The 18,982-nt window shown below is 41.6% G+C and overlaps 1 protein-coding gene across 13 annotated transcripts in view; it reads right to left on the bottom strand.

Annotated features, from left to right (window-relative positions):
- The window catches only part of LOC110490454 (protein phosphatase 1 regulatory subunit 12A), a 77,590-nt gene extending 59,540 nt beyond the window's left edge, over positions 1-18,050 (bottom strand). For 5 of the 13 annotated variants that reach the window (XR_005036143.1, XR_005036144.1, XR_005036149.1 and 2 more), the window contains exon 1: positions 17,713-18,049. Coding sequence is in view for 4 of the 13 variants with exons in the window: in XM_036944833.1 (XP_036800728.1) it covers positions 17,713-17,949 (237 nt within the window). In the remaining 9 variants the exon portion in view is untranslated. Of the gene's footprint in view, positions 1-17,712 lie in introns of all 13 variants that reach the window. The other 8 variants (XR_005036148.1, XR_005036150.1, XR_005036145.1 and 5 more) reach the window with 4 other exon arrangements.
- Positions 18,051-18,982: the final 932 nt, after the last annotated feature.

Below are 18,982 nucleotides of genomic sequence, written 5' to 3'. Positions count from 1 at the left end.
GCCACCAAGCACTTTGAGCTCTTTGAAAACATGACATCAAATGACAGCATTATCAGTCACAATATCAACACCATAAAAAAAATATAACGGTTGTATTTTTTTCTGTAGCAACTATCACCATTCTATCATTTTGTCAACCGTCTACTCATGTTTCAGATAAGCCTCACAGACCTTTTGAGAAAACAAAACTGGTCATCTAATTTCAGAGGAGAGCGAGAGATTAAGGCAGTGCAATATTTGAGTAGCTGTCAGAAATAGCTAAACATCCATCATGGGCCTGGCTTTAAAATATCCCGTGTATAGCCCAAATATGCCCGCTGGCTTTTTGAGTCAGCAACTAAATGTAATAACAGGAGATGGACTCTGTGGAGCCCTTGTTTTCTTTTTGGAAAAGACCCTTTACTCCCTTCGAAAGCAAAACGTATGGAGACAAAGCAGCTTCTCCTGAAGACCAACACGGGCCCCTTTCTCTCCCTCACAACCTTGCTTCCTTTCCGCAGCCACCTAGCATATCTGCAGCCAAGCCACAGTCTAGCATAGCAGTGGAGAACTTCCCAGATAAGTAATATGCCGGGGCTCAGAGCTTCGAGTGACGCTCTGGCCACACCTACTGGGCCATATCACTGGCTCAAAGGCACGCAGTCACTTCCACAAAAGGAATTATTTCTTACCGTGTGTGTGTGTATGCTCGCAAGAGAGAAAATTAAAAAAGAGGGAGCAACTGAGCGAAAGTGTGTGTGTGATTTAAAAGCACAAAGCTACTGCAGGAGGCCAGAAGAAGGGTTGGCGCTGCGGGCCAGCCAGCTGGGTTCCTCCACTAGATGAGCCCTGTTGGGAGCAGTAACCCGGCTGCACAGAGAACTCTGCCTCCACTGCTGCTGAGGATGACCATATATGGCTCTGGGATTCCCATGGAAAAAGGCCAGGATTGAAGCAGAGGGGGGGGGGGGGGTCCAGGGAGATTGTAACTATACATTTCGGCTTTCGCTCTGCAGCCAAAACAATAGCCCTGCTTAAGAGCCAAGTTCGTTTCCATGAGCTGTTACTGTCAGTGGTCCAAGGAGAGGGGGGCGGGGCAAATTTGTTGGGGGCAACGAGGTCAGACGGCCACAGTAACACGAGTGTGAGTCTAGCACAATCTCTTTTAATACCGTGCATTGTGGGTTAACCTACAGCCATGAGCAGAAAATGCTGATGAAGCCTGTTTATGTCATTCTCCAGGCAAGCACTGCCTGAACTCCAGAGGTTAAAGGGACAGTGTGTATGCTTGTGTCTGCCCGCCAGGCATTCAAACGATCCATAGCCATTATGGTTGAAAAATATGGATCACCTCCATAGCCTTTGGAATAAAGGCTCCAGCCGTTGTGCCCTGCGCCACCATCACCTCCACACGTGAAGCTGAACTCAATGTCTCACATAGGACCATCATGCACATTATATTGCCAATCTTCTTAGGCCTAGCTCACGAGACAGGATCTCTTTCGTTCCTGGTATCGCCAAAAGGCTGCTTTTGGGAAAGAACGAGTCAAGACAGAGGCATCAAAGTGATTTCCTTAAAGATCTAAGCCACACCGTAGTCAATGAGGAAACAGTTTACACAATTAGGAGGGTTGTCTTGGCTCTCCAATATAAGAGGGGCATATATTGCAGACTGGGCTTTCAAGTAGGAGAGGAGCTGGGTGTATGTTCTGTGGTGGTGGTTATGGTGTCAAATGCTGGGTAAGGAGGGGGGGGTTATAGTGATAAAAGCAGGCATTAGTAGATGAAGCCGTGCTCACTTGTGGAGCCTCGACGAGGAAATGAGGAAAATAAACAAATACTTCCTGTTCCTCTGCCTGAAAAGTCTCTCCAACACCCCCATCCCCCACTACATCCTATTCCCCCCCCCCCCCCCCCCCATTTTAAGAGAAACATTCCTGTCCGTACTCCTGCCCTCAAAACAGACGACAGCAGAGAACACCTTTAATTAGCCAATGAAAATCCACATGAGGAGTCCTGAGCAGAGACAAAAGCTCTGGTGGAGACTAGGGCGTTGGGATTTCCAAAGGCACACCTAATCTCCCTGAGCCTCAGAAAATGTCAACTACATTGGAACGCTCACATGAATCTCCAGTGTGGTCTGAGGAGACTAAATTAGACTAAAATTACTGGTACACCAAGAGTTCTATCTATTTTGTAAATGTATGCTAAACGGCTCATTGCTTGTGAAAGAAAGAGTTCACTTATTTGGATTGAAAAAGTTATACTTCTAGATTGACGTTGTTGTGCTTCCGACTGTAGCCTCCTTTGTCCAGACAGGCACATATACAGTAGGGCAGTCTGCTTATTTTTGGTTCATTTAATTATTACATTTGGCAGGCTATCAACATCTGGGATAAGTGCTCAATTAGAGACTTAACCAGACAATATTCACGCTCCACAAAATGTCAATCAAGTCTACAATATTAGGAAATGAACAGTGAAAAATATGCAAACGGTGACATTGAACCAAAATGTCCACTGATTTAAAAAAGTACATTTACCTTCCAGTATATTCCTGTTAGAGGTCGACCAATTAATCGGAATGGACGATTAATTAGGGTCGATTTCAAGTTTATGACAATCGGAAATCTGTATTTTTGTGAAATCTTTTTTTTTTTTTTAAACACACACACCTTTATTTAACTAGGCAAGTCAGTTAAGAACACATTATTATTTTCAATGACAGCCTAGGAACAGTGGGTTAACTGCCTTGTTCAGGGGCAGAACGACAGATTTTTACCTTGTCAGGTCAGGGATTCAATCTTACAGTTAACTAGTCCAACGCTCTAACCACCAGATTATATTGCACTCCACGAGGAGCCTACCTGTTACACGAATGCAGTAAGAAGTCAAGGTAAGTTGCTAGCTAGCATTAAACTTATCTTATAAAAATCAATCATAATCACTAGTTATCACACATGGTTGATGATATTACTAGTTTATCTAGTGTGTCCTGAGTTGCATATAATCGATGCAGTGCGTATTTGCGGAAAAAGGACTGCCGTTGCTCCAACGTGTACCTAACCATAAACATTAATGTCTTTCTGAAAATCAATACACAGAAGTATATATTTTTAAACCTGCATATTTAGCTAAAATAAATCCAGGTTAGCAGGCAATATTAATCAAGTGAAATTGTGTCCCTTCTCTTGCGTTCATTGCATGCAGAGTCAGGGTATATGCGATAATAAACATTTTGTTTTCGAAATGATAGTTTCCGGATTCAACCATATTAATGACCAAAGGCTCGTATTTGTGTGTTATTATATTATAATTAAGTCTATGATTTGATAGAGCAGTCTGACTGAGCGGTGCAGCAGCAGGCACGTAAGCATTCATTCAAACAGCACTTTCGTGCGTTTTGCCAGCAGCTCTCCGCAATGCTTCAAGCCTCTCAACACCCGAGATTAGGCTGGTGTAACCGATGTGAAATGGCTAGCTAGTTAGCGGGGTGAGCACTAATAGAGTTTCAAACGTCACTCGCTGAGACTTGGAAAAGTTGTTCCCCTTGATCTGCAAGGGTAACGCTGCTTCGAGGGTGGCTGTTGTCGTTGTGTTCCTGGTTCGAGCCCAGGTAGGGGCGAGGAGAGGGACGGAAGCTATACTGTTACACTGGGAATACTAAAGTGCCTATAAGAACATCCAATAGTCAAAGGTACATGAAACACAAATTGTAGAGAGAGAAATAGTCCTATAAATACTTTATTAACTACAACGTAAAACCTCTTACCTTGGTATATTGTCTCATGTTAAAAGGAACCACCAGCTTTCATATGTTCTCATGTTCTGAGCAAGGAACTTAAATGTTAGCTTTCTTACATAGCACATATTGCACTTTGACTTTCTCCTCCAACACTTTGTTTTTGCATTATTTAAACCAAATTGAACATGTTTCATTATTTATTTGAGGCTAAATTGATTTTTACTGATGTATTATATATTAAGTTAAAATAAGTGTTCATTCAGTATTGTTGTAATTGTCATTATTACAAATAAATAAAACGTTTTAAAAAAATTGGCCGATTAATTGGTATCTGATTTTTTTGGTCCTCCAATAATCGGCATCGGCGTTGAAAAATCATAGTCGGTCGACCTCTAATTCCAGCTCTGAATAGTTTCCTACTCTGGTCTGTTCAGCAGTGTTAATGACACCACTAAATTACTGTACCTAGAGATACTAAATAAAATCAGTGGTTTTGAATGATGTCCAATGCCTGCAGCCATCAAAACTCACAAACCAAACACACGGACACGCAGCTCTAGTCACTGCCACTGCTTTTACTCTGCAGTCAAATACACACGCACAGTACACACACACCACAGACTATAATTAAAAGCCTCTGTCAGCACAACTGCACACAGCAGTTTCACTGGCACATAGTTACAAGGCTGGTGGTGGCTCAGTACAAAACTAGATCCATCGCAGGCTGAGGGGAAGAGGCAGACTGGTTAGCCTGTAAAGGTAGCTAAAAAGAGTTTGTTGCGTACTGGGTTGGTTGACTATAGGCAAGGCAAGTAGCCCACTTTGAAACCACATAGGGGTGTGAAGCCTGTCACATCTAGTAAGTTGTAGGTCCTTCACTCCTACTCTAGACCTACATCTCATGGTCCTTCACCTAGGCTGTAATCAGGGCTTTACCTCAGGGATCGCGTTTGAGTTCAGATATCTACATTTTCAATTGGCATTTTCAATATGCAGACCATCAAAGAAACTGATTTTAAACAATTTCACCTGCATTTTACATTGCTTACAACAACAAAAAGTCCATCATATTTCTAATGTTTATTATAGAAAGAATGTAACTTCTCCCTCCCAGGACAACAAAACAGACTCTGGGCTTAATTGTCCTCCCGCTGCATAAGACATAGGAATTCACAGTCTTCAGCGTCCAGGTGTTTTCAGTTCAAAGGCATGTTATAAACCCACACTCAGTGAGGCATATGACTGCTGGAAAGCAAAGAACCCTGGGATAGTTTAAAAACCAATCTAGAGCAGAGAAGACTGCCACAGGGTGAATAAAAACAGACACGCTGCTGAAGTCATCCCACTAACATTTTGCAGCAGCTCAATACTATGCTAAGGCCCAAGTGTGGACGGAGATGTGGGGCAGAGGGGTAGGAAAGAGAGCAAGAGAGTTCACAAAATGTACTTGTGGGAGAGGGTGGTACACAGGTGTGGATGAATGGTAGCTTCTGGTTTCAAATCAACCGTGACTTTGCCTTTAAATGTATAGCCGAGTCTCCAGCTTCATTGTCTCGTCTTGATCATGGCCGACATCCGCAGAGCACCTAGCCTATCGGTAACTAATGTGTGACAGGTCAAGTCCGTCTCCACATCCTGCCTGGCTGTCACGTCTGTCTGAGCACATGTGGCAAAAGAGGGTCGAGTTTACACCCCTGCTGAGGAATTCTACCTACAACCCCAGGTGAACCAGTTTCAACCTGCGGTGACGCTGGTCTTAAATACTTCACAGTTCCTACCAATCGAGCCCTTTCAAATTAAAGCATCAAGAAATTGGGTATCAATATGTCTCAAGAAAATGTTAGTATTTATGCCTATATTTTAAATGTGTTTTATTTGGAGGTAACATCGAGTCATTTTTCCAAGAAAATCTGAAGTTGAACAGGCATGGAAGGTGTCTGCTTTCTAATTTGTGTGACATTGCGCAAGGAAGCCATGCAGACGTGTCATGATCAGCAGACTACCTGACATGTTGAGAAGCAGCCGAGAGCAACGACACAAGGACTTCCTGCACTTGATTATAGGTTTTGTGGAAACACTTCAATGAAAACTTAGACAGGGCCCGTCTGACAGAGCAAGACCTACCAATTATAAACAGGTAGAATGTGCAAGTTCTGTGAGCTTTTCTAATAATACAGTTGTCACAAGCCAGAGGCCCGTGACGGTTATGCTGATGATTCAGAGGCAACGTTGAATCAACATTGGGTTGGGTGACCCGTAACACTTGAATTATGTTATTAATGCACTAGTGTCCATAAAAACTGACAAGCAATCGACTGCTACGGTTATGAATACATCACTGTATTTGCCATTAACCTTTCTACAAGACAGACGACTGAACGCATAAAGTAATACGATTCAGATTTTCTTCATTCCATTCTATAAATAACTGAGTGACATTAATGTATTCTCAATCTGCTCTGTGCATTATAAATGCATGAATCACTGCCTTTGGGAATGTCAATTAGAAAGCCTAAATTTCATCTACAACCAAAAAAAAGGGGTGGTTGAAATATTTTTCTTATAATAGAGGATTTCTATAGTTCCTTTTCTACCAGAGGTACATCAAGAGCTTTAAATAGTAACGGCTAAACTCACCTCAACCACCAAAGTAGTGTGGATTTTTACAAAGGTCTCCAAAAACGACCAAATGTTTAATGTCTTAAACGGTGACGAATTCTCACCACGATCGCATAACAAATAAGGTCATCCAGCTGCTGTACAGTACCCCCTTCACCATAAACCAATGGCTACAATTACATTTCATTCAGAGCTGCCATTTGTAATGGCACTGACCTTTGGTAGGGCTAAACAGCCTCTGTTGACAGGGCCCAACACCAGAGGCAGGGGTTTCTGACCATTCCTCAGAATGGTTTCAACAAAGGAAGTGGGGCATTCCACTGTAAGAGTCCCATCCGCCACAAACCAAACAGTGCCATGTGCTGTGTTCGCACAGCGCCTGCATACCCAGTCCACTGCCAAACAGGCCACCTCAAACTTTGGTTTAGGGCTAGGAATAGACACCTTCAATGAGAAAACCGGCTCGGAGTGACATTGAGTGACAGCTACAGGAAAAGGTAGAGAATGATGTCTATCTTCTGGGCCTTGGTATGGGGGTGAAGAAAACTGACTGAAAGTATTCAGTCTTGTTCGGCATTCCTTTGATTATCTTCCAAGGTGAACAATGACAAATGTCCCTAGTAATGAGGAACACGGTGCTCCCCGTCATCAAAAGTCACACAGCTCGTTTCACCCCAAATCAACTTAAATTTAGCACTAATTGGGTGGCACTTTCAGGTCCTGACACACAATTCTCATTCAGATCAGGTGATCCGTGGTTAACCAAAACACTCTCCACTTCCCACCAGGGTAAGTGAGTTTACAGCCTTAAGAATAAAAGAGTGCCGCATGACTGGTGAAAGAAATGTTCCAGAACATAATATTTCAGCAATAGGATCTGTGTGAAGACAACACTTTACAAGGCCAGACCTTCAGAATATATCAGGTCAACAAGTACATTTTCCAAATTTAATCAAGAGATTCAATTCAAGCAACAAAAACATCTCAACACCTCTACTGAAAGTCGAATCTATGCTTCCTGCCATGAGACAGCCCCCCCCCGGCTCTCATTGGCTGACTGGGAGCCTCTGCCACAGCTGAGAATCTCAGGGTTGGGGCTGGAGCAATTATGTAATGTGTTAATGTAACTGGTGCTGCTTTGGATGGAACTACAGTGAGGGCCTCATGCACTGCTGTCTGCATAGGTTCCATTTCAAGATTCATGCAGTCCATGTGATTCTAAACTGCTGCTGGCTACTCTGCTCAGTCAGTGGTTATGTAACTCCGTATGTACGGGAATCGGCCGCCAAGCCGCTAGCAACTTGGCATGAGACGTTGCCATGGTTACATTGTTAGAGTTCACACACCGATAGTGAGGGCGTGGAATGTAAACTGATATGGTAAAAAAAGTGAACTGTTGGCATTTTATCGAGCCTAACCCAATGATGTCGTAAAACCTTCACCGTGACGTCAAAACCACAACTTACAAAAAGCTATTTTGATGATCCAGTAAAAATGTAATCCTTTGACAATAACTGTACCAGCTAGACTATATACACTAAGTGCATTACCAATGATATACAATGTGGATGACTCAAGAGAAAGGCCAGATATGGGTGAATACGCCTGTTGTTTCCCTGTGTAGGCCATGCCTGCAAAGTATGCAGCAGTCAGCTGGGTCCTGGCATTGCCTTGGGAGCGGCTGGCAGGCAGGGCAGAAACAGGAGGGTAGGACTGTGTGTGTGTGTGTGTGGGTGGGGGGGGGGGGGGGGGGGTTAGGTGACAGCTGAGGAATGCCTGCTCTGCTCTCCCTTTGCCATGGTTTCCACCAACTGTCATGCGAGGAATGCACGGGCCAGGACGACAGAACCGGAATGCTACCCATCCAGTGCATATCTACAAACATCTTTCTCCAGTCCTGCCCCCTCATTCACAACTCCCTGTACCTCCTCTCCACCCCTCACCTCTGGGGAGCAACTGTGTGGAAAGCGTTACAATTCTGGTTTACAAATTTACTCAGTGGTCCTAGAGGGCTGCAGGGTGTGAGGGCTTGTGCCCCAGCAGTAAAGACGTCAGCATGCTTCAGTTCGGCTGGTGCCTCGTCAAACTCAGGTAGCCGAACGAGTGTGCTCACATACTCCCTTAAAGACTTTCGCATGAAAACCTAGAAAAAGACGCCGTAGCCAAATATTCAGAATTAATCTAAGAATTGTATGACAACTCAAATTTGACATTCATTTTTGCCAAGTTCTTAGTCACACAGTTTTACATCTAAGAGGTTTGATTCAGTACTTCATGGGGGGGGGGGGGGGGGATGTGCATTAACTTCACTAGGATAGGGGGCAGCATTCGGAATTTTGTTTGAAAAGCGTGCCCAAAGAAAACTGCCTGCTACTCAGGCCCAGAAGCTAGGAAATGCATATAATTGGTAGATTTGGATAGAACACTAAAGTTCCCAAAACTGTTAAAATAATGTTGAGTATAATAGAAATGATTTGGCAGGCAAAAAAACTGAGAAAATCCATCCAGGAAGTAGTTTTATTTTATAGTTCTATTGAATGCCTTTACAGTACCCATTGACTTTGGACTCAAATTGCACTTCCTATGCCTTCCACTAGATGTCAACAATCTTTAGAAATTGTTTCAGGCTTGTATTCTGAAAAATGAGGGAGTAAGACCTCTGAATGAGTGGACACTACAGTGTCTCATAGCTTTTTCCATGCGCACAACCGAGTGTGCGCCTTTCTTGTTTACCTTTTATATCGACAACGTTATTGTCCGGTTGAAATATAACCGATTATTTAGACTAAAAACAAGCTTAGGTATGATTATAAACATCATTTGACATGTTTCTACAAACTTTACAGATACTATTTGGATTTTTCATCCGCCTGTTGTGACAGTTTGAGCCTGTGGATTACTGAAGAAAGCGAACAAAGAAGTATTTGGATATAAAGAGACTATCAAACAAAAATAACATTTATTGAATAATTAATGTCTGAGTGCAACCATATGAAGATCAAAGGTAAGTGATTCATTTTCTATATTTCTAACTTGAGTAACTCTACTTGGCTGGTTACTGTTTGTAATGATTTGTCTGCTGGGCACTGTTCTCAGATAATCGCATGGTATGCTTTCGCAGTAAAGCCTTCTTGAAATCTTCTCGAGCTGACAAGGTACAAATCTGTCGTACTGTTCCGAGGCCATCATTGAAAATAAGAATTTGTTCTTAACTTACTTGCCTAGTTAAATAAAGGTAAAATAAAAAATAAAATCTTTAAACCTATGTATAACACTTATGTTTTATGAAGTTTTATAATGAACATTTCTGTTTTTGAATTTGGCGCTCTGCAATTTCACTGGATGTTGGCCAGGTGGGACGCTAGTGTGGTTAAGAAAAACAAGTAATCTTTTATTGAAGAATCCCTACGGTTGGCCAATCAGACGAAGGGGCGTAGTCGCCAGCTTCAACTTGCCTCCAGAGGGGAGAAAATTGTTTTTTTATGTAAAAAGTGCCCAACCAGCCGAAAAAAGTCCAAAGCGTCACAAAATGTTTGTGCATATATTATCACAACTATTCCGAACTGGTAGCATGCGGAAGCCTTAACACACCCAATTCTGATTAACAAAGTTTCAAATCAACCAAATAGGCCTAGTCCTCCAGGTCCATAGTTAAAAACAGTGGTGGTCATTCACAACAAAAGGTGAACATCAGAGGCCATTGTTCAGTGACTAGTAGGTGATCTCTGTTCCACACTGACAAACCCTTTCAAGCCAGACTGTCCACAAACTCCAAATGCATGCCAGGCCTCCAGTACAAAGCTAAGCGGTCCAGAGTATGTGTGGCGGTGACTCATACCCAAACTTAGAATCATCTCCACAAACAATCTATACTGAGAAGAACTGATGCAGGTGGTATTTATAACCTGGCACTCAGAAGTGGCGGGAGTGCAGTGCAGTCACTGCACCCAAGGAGGAGTGAGTGACCCTCCTTGTAAAGCATTGTTACAATCAAAGCTAGAGGTCACTGCCTTGTCACAAGGAAGGGACATGGTTCAGGGCATGTCAATGGCCGCTGATGTCATCAGCACCCGACAACCCCCATAAACAATTGTTGCAGATGAAATAACAGCTCTACAGCTGAAACTGAAAGGAGACTTGCCACTCTACCATGTCAATTAGCCTACACTGCCTGGCTGGTCAGTGGTCACTCGGGTACCTGCGTGGTAGTAGCATTAGAGTTATGTTAAAGCCACAGTAGTCTCACGACTAAGCCAATTATTACAGTAGTGGTGAATCGTGGCACAATGATTGACTATTAATAAAAAGGCTAGTCAAACCACTGGCAGGTGACTAACCCTATACACCTAATAAAGATATTTCTGTGGAAGACTTGTTAGGGACCAATGAAAATATGAGGCTTGTTTACAATGAATGGGGGGTGGGTAGTGGCGTATTGGGTAGAATTGACTTACTGTTTGGTTTAGTTCCATTCAAGACCGGGACTAGGGTGCATTACCACTACTGGCCTCCTGCTAATAGGAGGGGGGTCCATCCCACTTTGGGAGAGTCATTAACCATTCATTCTGACAACTGATTCTCTAAGCCAATTGGCCCTACTCCTTGAAGGCAGAGATTCCTAATGTGGATAATGATTAGCAAAGCAATCAGGGACAATTAACGTGGCAACCAAAACAAAGAGGCAACCCAGACTGAGCCACATTAGATGGGGGTTAGCAAAAATGTCATTATTCAAATGGTATCAAGATATTTTTAACAGCAAATATGTTTCAACGTGTTTTTTTTTTTTAACTCTGCGAGGTTGGGAAAGTTGTATTTGGCACGTGTCCAATCAAATTAGATTTGTCGGATATCTGGATTACATGCATTTTGTTACATTTTTTAAAAACTTGAACACTGCTGCACGAGGGAGTTGTGGAGGTGCCGGTGAGATGGGAATGAGCAGACTGAGGCAGAGAGCGATGCTACTCATCTACAGCAAAGACTACCTAGCTTGTAAAAGCCACAATGTTATTTATCATCCCATATAACAGCGCCCATCTTGACTGGAGTAGCCTAGAGAAGCTAAGCTAGCCAACTATAGCTAGCTAGGCTAATTGAGGCCACATTTCACTCACATAATTGTATTCCATCTTGCATTGCAATAGTGAACTCCCCATCCATTGAGCCACTTTGATTGGACAACAAACACCTGAATGCTACCAGTCTTTATGGGGAGAACGTCATAAAAACTACAATGAAAGGTTTGTTTTTATTAAATGTATAATTTGAAATGTCATGGTATATTCTTGCATGTAACAATGTCACATGGATATTTCACATTTAGAAAATTATTTCAGTGTTAATATAGGCCTATACATTTTTGGGGCCCTAAAATGAATACTCAAAAGTATTCTAATACCAACGTCTGTTCAGATATTCAAATAACAGTGCACATCCCTAAACCAAATATCTGTTGGTTTGAGCAAACCAACATCAGCCTGATCTTCCTGAAATCCTAGGATTAGCACGCTAAACGCCAATCTCTAATTTGCCGTCAACTCTTTTCCAAGACCCTGAAGCCAAGGATCACATGCTGGAACACAAACAAAGCTGCTCCAAGTCTCTCCAGACATGGTTAGATCTCCAACACCGCGTCGCAAATGCTTTCCTAACTCTGCTTGTCCCTGGAGCGGACTCTGGTCCAAAAAAAGGCAATGTTTTCACCCAGTGAGCATTTGAAAGGAAGCCCAACTCAGTCACCCTAAAGGCAGGCTGATTAACCTCTCTGAGATTAAATTAGACAACATACGGTGAGCGCTACATAAAGTCATATTAAACATTCATGAAAATACAAGTGTCTCACATGGGTCGAAAGCCTAGAATCTTGCTAATCCAACTGCGTTGTCATATTTAAAAAAGGATTTACCGCGAAAGAATACAATGCGATTATCTGAGAACAAAGTCCCATAAAAAAAAAACTATTTCAACCAGCACAGGCGTAACATTACAAATTGCAATAAAATAAATAGTTTAGGTTTGACGATCTTCCTGTTTGCAATCCCAATGCTCATTGTTACACAATTAAATGGTCTTTTGTTTGATAAAATACATTTTTATAGCTTAACACGAAAATTTTTGTGAACCGCTTGTTTAGTGAATCCCGTCGCATTCCATTTGACGACACATTCGATGTAAATACACACACTAAACATGACTTTTCCAGTCATGTTTGGTTTCATTGCAATCAACTGGTTTGTTTGTTTGTAACACAACCAAACCTGATTGGTCATTTTGCGGGACGTATTGACTGACAGAAACCGATTTGAAGACAACAAGTAATGAAATCGTTGTGCACCAATGATATGACCACTGTTTCGTTGATTGACTGTATTTTAACCCAATGACCACTGATCGTCTTGAAATCTAGCTGGTAGATAGCCAATGAGCTGAGGTAAACGGCAATATGTAATGTTTGTGTTGGAAGACCAACCCATGTAGTAAACTCCGGCGTAAAGAGGGTCATTCGCCATTGAAGATTCATATCGGAAGGAGTCACGCATGTTACGCACAGCATTGTTTTGGTAAAGCGCATCTTCAGCTGTTTATATATCAACCAGTATGGCGATTAAATCAGGGAAAGCTAAATCTAAGTCTAGATATACAGATGTAGACAATTTTAGAAGAAATTGAGCGGGAAAGTGAGACAGATTGTTGTTACACGTTGGCTATACATTGTGGGTGGGGGTGTTTGTATGTATGATTATGACCCATAGCCTGTTTGTGTGTATATATACACGTATTGTGGATTAGAGGGAGCATGGCCGAGATGTGTGTGTGTCTGCCGCCCCACCCCCACATGAAATAGCCTATTTGAGGCTGTTGAGAGGAGGGCAGGCCCACGACAATGGCCAAAGTGAAATGGAGACAGTAGATACAGCTGGTCTGTTGTAATATAATAAAGACAGTAGATCTAGCAGGTCTATAATAATATATTCAATGTTATGTTCCCTGTACTCTAAATCAATATATATATATATATATATATAGATAACAGGGCTCATATGTGAAACTATTCTAATTGAACATTTTATTTCTCAGTGACACCGACTTCAAATGGGAGCCCCCAGTGCCAAGGTGTCCATCCCCCACTGAAGCTGGTTCATCCAGCTCCTGCCACAAGTGGTGTTCATCTGCCCAAATGTATTTCTGCAGGCATGGATGTGCCTCAGGGCCAAAAGGGCACAGCATGGAGGCGTTGCTGTGTTCTTTGCAAAAGTCCCCCATCACCTGCACCACATGCTTGGTGACCCTCTGCTTTACAGCAGAAAGATACTGCTATGGCACCTGGCATCAGCAGCACAATATTGTGTAGAGGACTGAGGGTCTTCCAAATATTGAAAGTGTTATTTTGTAAATGTATATATATTTTTTCATGTTTTTTCTCCATTTGGGGTGGGGGTGTTAGAATACGATTTTGGTATTTTGTATATAGTTATGCCATTCAAAATGGATAACTTCACCAATTTGGCCACATTTGGGCTACTTGTGTGGGACACCTGGGTGACTTCATGATAAATGTCATGTAGCACACTCATGTTGGAAGTTATATTTCTGAAACTTTGCACAAGTACCGTTGCCCTCTTATGTTTTTCACTGAAATTGTCCCCATCATCCTATCTGAATGTTTGTTTTGTCTTGTTCATTTTAAATATGATACAACAATAAAAATGAAAAAACTTGTGTTTTTTTCATTGTATTATCTAAACCAGATCTATTGTGTTATATTCTCTTACATTCAATTCACATTTACACAAACTTCAGTGTTTTCTTTCAAATGAAACCATGAATATGCATATCCTTGGTCCTGGGCCTGAGCTACAGGCAGTTAGATTTGGGTATGTCTTCAGGCGGAAATTGAAAAAAGTAGGGGGTAGCTAGCTGTAAGAGGTTAAGAGTAGGGCTGGGCGGTATACTGTTTTTTGCGATATACCAGTATTGATGCACGGACCAGTTTGGGTTTTTACTTTACCTTCTATAACAGTATTTGAATGTTTGTTTTGTTAAATGTGATACGCAGTGTGTAACGTCCATTTTTATAGTTTACTTCGCAACTCGAGTCATCCCTTTATGCCGCATTCCACACAGACCTAGCCCCGGCTCCTGTCACTCAAGGAGCACATTTGTTGTTCCTCCACCACGAGACACTTGTGTTCAGTCTGCATGGTCAATGCAGCACTGTTGATGACAACGATGCAGTTGTCACTTTGCTTCTTAATATAAATCTACTACCATTCTATAAATACACTATTAGCTTGCGTTTCTTACATCTGCAAACAGCTAGTTTGTCTTTTCTTGGCAAGTTGTTCCTAAATCTTGTTAGCCGCTAATGCTAATCACTAGCTAATAAATGTACTGAGTAAGAGCAAGTGTAATTAGCCATACAGCCTGATAATACCATTGATGGGGTAGACCTAAATCAGCATGTTTGTGCAACAGTATTTTCGAAATTAAAGAGGAATACACAAAGCAATAATATTTTAGCTGCATGAAAGAGCTAAGAGAAAACATTAAATGTAGCCAAAGATTATAGGGTCCCTTAGGAAACACCTATCAACACTTTAGTTCCCACCCTGTCACAATAACTCCTCCCTGGCATTTTAATTAATTGTCATGTCAAACACTATTAAAAGTGACCACTATTATATTCTAACTATATAATTAGAATAGACATTCTATTTCCATGATTCCAACAGTTAGAACAAAACACTTGGGTTAAATTGCAAGTCAAATTGCAACATTTGGTTAAAAATAAGGTCCAGATTGCTTGCCCATATCGTGGCAGTGTGGAAATGATCTTAAACGTAGAAATGTATGAAAATGATATTTTTGGGGTTGAATTGAACAGTATAAAACAATCAGAATTGAGAAATACCCATTGAAATCACTTAGAATGTTTGTGTTGCCACCCTAGGGTCACTCACTACTCAAAGCAAATTTAGAACTTGCATTATTAAAAAAGTGTTTTTATACTGTCAAATAACGTCCATTTTTATTAAAATACAGTGATAATATTTTTGCCATATCGCCCAGCCCTAAGTAAGAGACATGTACTACTAGTCTAAATGTCTAACAAGACAAAGTAATTTGTGTGAATTCCCCCACCCCAAATTAACTTGTAATACAGCAGCATCTATTCTAGAGATATGGCACCACTTCCACACCCCGAGATCAGCCTTGGGGGATATAGCCTTGCCCGGCAATAACAGTTTATAAAAAGGTGCACACATCACACTACTTATGAGAAAGAGCAGGTGATGCATCACTTAGCAAACAGGACATCTGGGTGATGAGATCATTGTAGATGTAAGGTTCAAGACACTGAGTATGCAAGACTTCAATAAACCATGATTCATTCTGACTTTACTAAAACGCATTTGGGGAGCCAGGCAGGCCTACATTTTCTCAATTTTGCATTTACGCCAGTGTGAGAACCGTTGGACAATTAACATGTTACAATGACAAAACAATGGCATGGCGTAAAATGTTAACGTGCAGTATCTGTTTTAAAAACACTTTTCCCTGACTTAGAGGAGTTCTGGCTTCCACAGGCACTCTGTTTTGGTTGTCAGTATTCAAGGTAACAGGCTGGTGCTCCACCTGCCATAACATAGGCTAAAGTGTTGACTAATAATATTAACAGCCCAAAAACCTAGGATTGGCTTCTTTCACACAGCTGAAAGTGACAGGTATTGACATGTAAACCTCACATCTCTCAGAGAGAATGTGTCAGCTGTTATCTGACTGCAGAACAGTTTACTGTGCAGCAAAACCCATGTCAGTAATGCAACATTGCAATCCAAACATCTGCAGGATATATGCTAGCTAGCCTAATTCAGAGCCAATAGCCAATTCCAAAGTGTAACAATCTTTATAAAATGAGCATATGATTCTAATTCTGAGCATTTACTTAGTGTTAAGCTAAGAATGATAGTTAGCTAGGCTATTTTAAAAGTAGACTTTCCTAACTACTTTGAAACAGCACAAGTTGATGATTGCCAATCCATGCAGAGAGCTTACAATACAATTACACAGATCTATGCATAGCTATAGCCTCCATATATCACAATAACTAGGATGTGCCCACCTTACAGCAGCAACAGAAACTAGGCCAAATGCATTGTGATACATGTGTAATCTGTAGTGTAGTGTAATATATATATATATATATATCACACTGGAAATTACAAAATGTGGGTACAAATTGTAACGTTATCAAATTGCTACAATAGTATTTTTAAATAATAGGAGTAGCAACATAATGTCAAAAGACTTGGCTACTGAGGCTAGTAACACGTTAGTGGGCTGTTGTATGATAATTGAGTTAGACTGGTTAGTTACATAATGTTTCTTGAAAATATAAATGTGTCATGACTGTAGCTCGTTAAATTAGTCGTCCTGCCCTTTAGTCTAGAGACTGCGGCATAGCTACAGTAGCTAAACATATTGTAAAATATTGTTGCATGTTACCGTTTCGAAGTGATCCAAGCTGACATCTGAATTTAATTTGAATGGAGTTTTACTGCCAACCGACTGCAGTCAAGCTTATGCTTGGTAACGAACAGTGCCACTGCACTGGCTAGCTAAACATTCTTTCCACAGGTTAGCTAACGTTAGTTGTGCTAGCTTGCTACAAGTTGGCTAGCTGGCTATCAACTAACAAAAAAGTGTTACTTTTCTGTACTTCCTATTGACTCAAATAACACAATTGGCTGCAGTTTTAACCTCGCCAACGACTAATAAAAGGGTATTTGTTAAACAACAATACGGAGTTAAGATATCTTCCATAGTTTACACAGGTTAGCCAGAGCAGGGCGGCAGATCAGTTCCAATAATGGTTTGCAGATCTGGGCTGTGCCTGTAACTGGCTGACGTTAATTAGCTATGCTAACTGCACCACCCAAGTGGCTGGTTAAATGTTAGCAAGCAAGCCAACGTCATTCTTCCTGACTATTGGATGTTTGAATCAGTTGCTGATAAACGAAAACCAAATAGCTAACAATCCATATAACATTAGCTAAGCTACGAATGCATTTAAACATACCTAGCTAGCTCAAACAGGATAGCTACCAATCAGATATTTTATGAGTTTAACCACCCCTTCGCTTCTGATCCAATTCAATCAACACAGCCCAACAAATGAAATGGCCCTGTCTCGTCTAAAAAAAAAAAGACGGGCGTGCTAGGTAAACAGACTGTGCTTTAGCAGGAATTACTCCATTCTCCATTACTGTGGCAGGAGGTAACGTTAGCTACGATCTTTGGCAAGACATATGGTTGTCGTGCTCTTGTATGGGAAGTGTCTAGGCTTATAGCTGAAAAATACAAACCTGGTGGAGGGCAGTCAGACCGTCTACATTGGCGTAGTTGATGTCAGCACCCCGGTCAATCATTCGAAGCACCTCCTCGGTATCGCCGCTTGAGCAGGCAGCCAAAAACACGGCGCCATCGTCGAACTTCACCTTTGCCTTCTTCTTTTTCAGAATAGGAGGCTCGATGTCTGTCTCCGACCCTAACCACCGTTTCAACTGTTCGTTCCTTTTTTGCTTGGCGTCCGCCATCTTCATCCCCTCCTGTCTCGGGCTTCTTATCTTTCTCCGAGAGAGGATATACTTTATAGTGCCACTATCCCACAGCGCACTGGGCGTGGGAAGGGGGGCCTGAGAGAGCGTCTGGATTTGTTTTCCATAAACTCGCGAGACAAATCAACGTCACCTCAGGATCTGCAGTATAACGTCATCATCAGCAGATGAAGGGAAAAGGAGGTTTTACATTCCTTGACAGGGTTAGAGTGTTATCATTTATTATCATAAATAAGAGCAATGAGACCAGCATAATGTCGATTTTATTCATTGTGAGTTCTATCAGGATGGCTTCCAGTTTTTTTTAAGGGTTTTTATGGTGACTGGTCAAACTAAGTCAAAACATTTGAGAAAATAGGTATTTTATTTCAAATAAAATAAAATTGTATTTGTCAACAGTGCAGTAATATCTAACAAGTAATCTAACAATCCCCAACAACTACCTAATACACACAAATCTAAAGAGGTGAATGAGAATATGTACATTTAAGTATATGGATGAGCGATGGCCGAACAGCACAGGCAAGGTGCAATAGATGTATAAAATACAGTATATACATGTGTTATGAGTAATGTAAGATATGTAAACATTATTAAAGTGGCATTATTTAGGGTGGCATTGTATAAAGTGACTAGTGATCCATGTATTAAAGTGGCCAGTGGTTGGGTCTCAATGTAGGCAGCAGCCTCTCTGAGTTAGTGATGGCTGTTTAGCAGCCTGGTGGCCTTGAGATAGAAGCTGTTTTTCAGTCTCTTGGTCCCAGCTTTGATGCACCTGTATTGACCTCACCTTCTGGATGGTAACGGTGTGAACAGGCAGTGACTCGGATGATCTTTTTGGCCTTCCTGTGACATCGGGTGCTGTAGGTGTCATGGAGGGCAGGTAGTTTGCCCCTGGTGATGTATTGTGCAGACCGCACCTGCACAAGGCGGTGCAGTTGCCGTACCAGGCTGTGATACAGCCTGATAGGATGCTCTCGATTGTGCATCTCTAAAAGTTTTTCAGGGTTTTGGGTGA

This window comes from Oncorhynchus mykiss, chromosome 15, assembly GCF_013265735.2.
Source record: "Oncorhynchus mykiss isolate Arlee chromosome 15, USDA_OmykA_1.1, whole genome shotgun sequence".
In the NCBI taxonomy this organism is placed as follows: Eukaryota; Metazoa; Chordata; class Actinopteri; order Salmoniformes; family Salmonidae; genus Oncorhynchus; species Oncorhynchus mykiss.
Note: the sequence above shows the minus strand (reverse complement) of the source record. Positions and strands in the feature narration are given on the sequence as shown.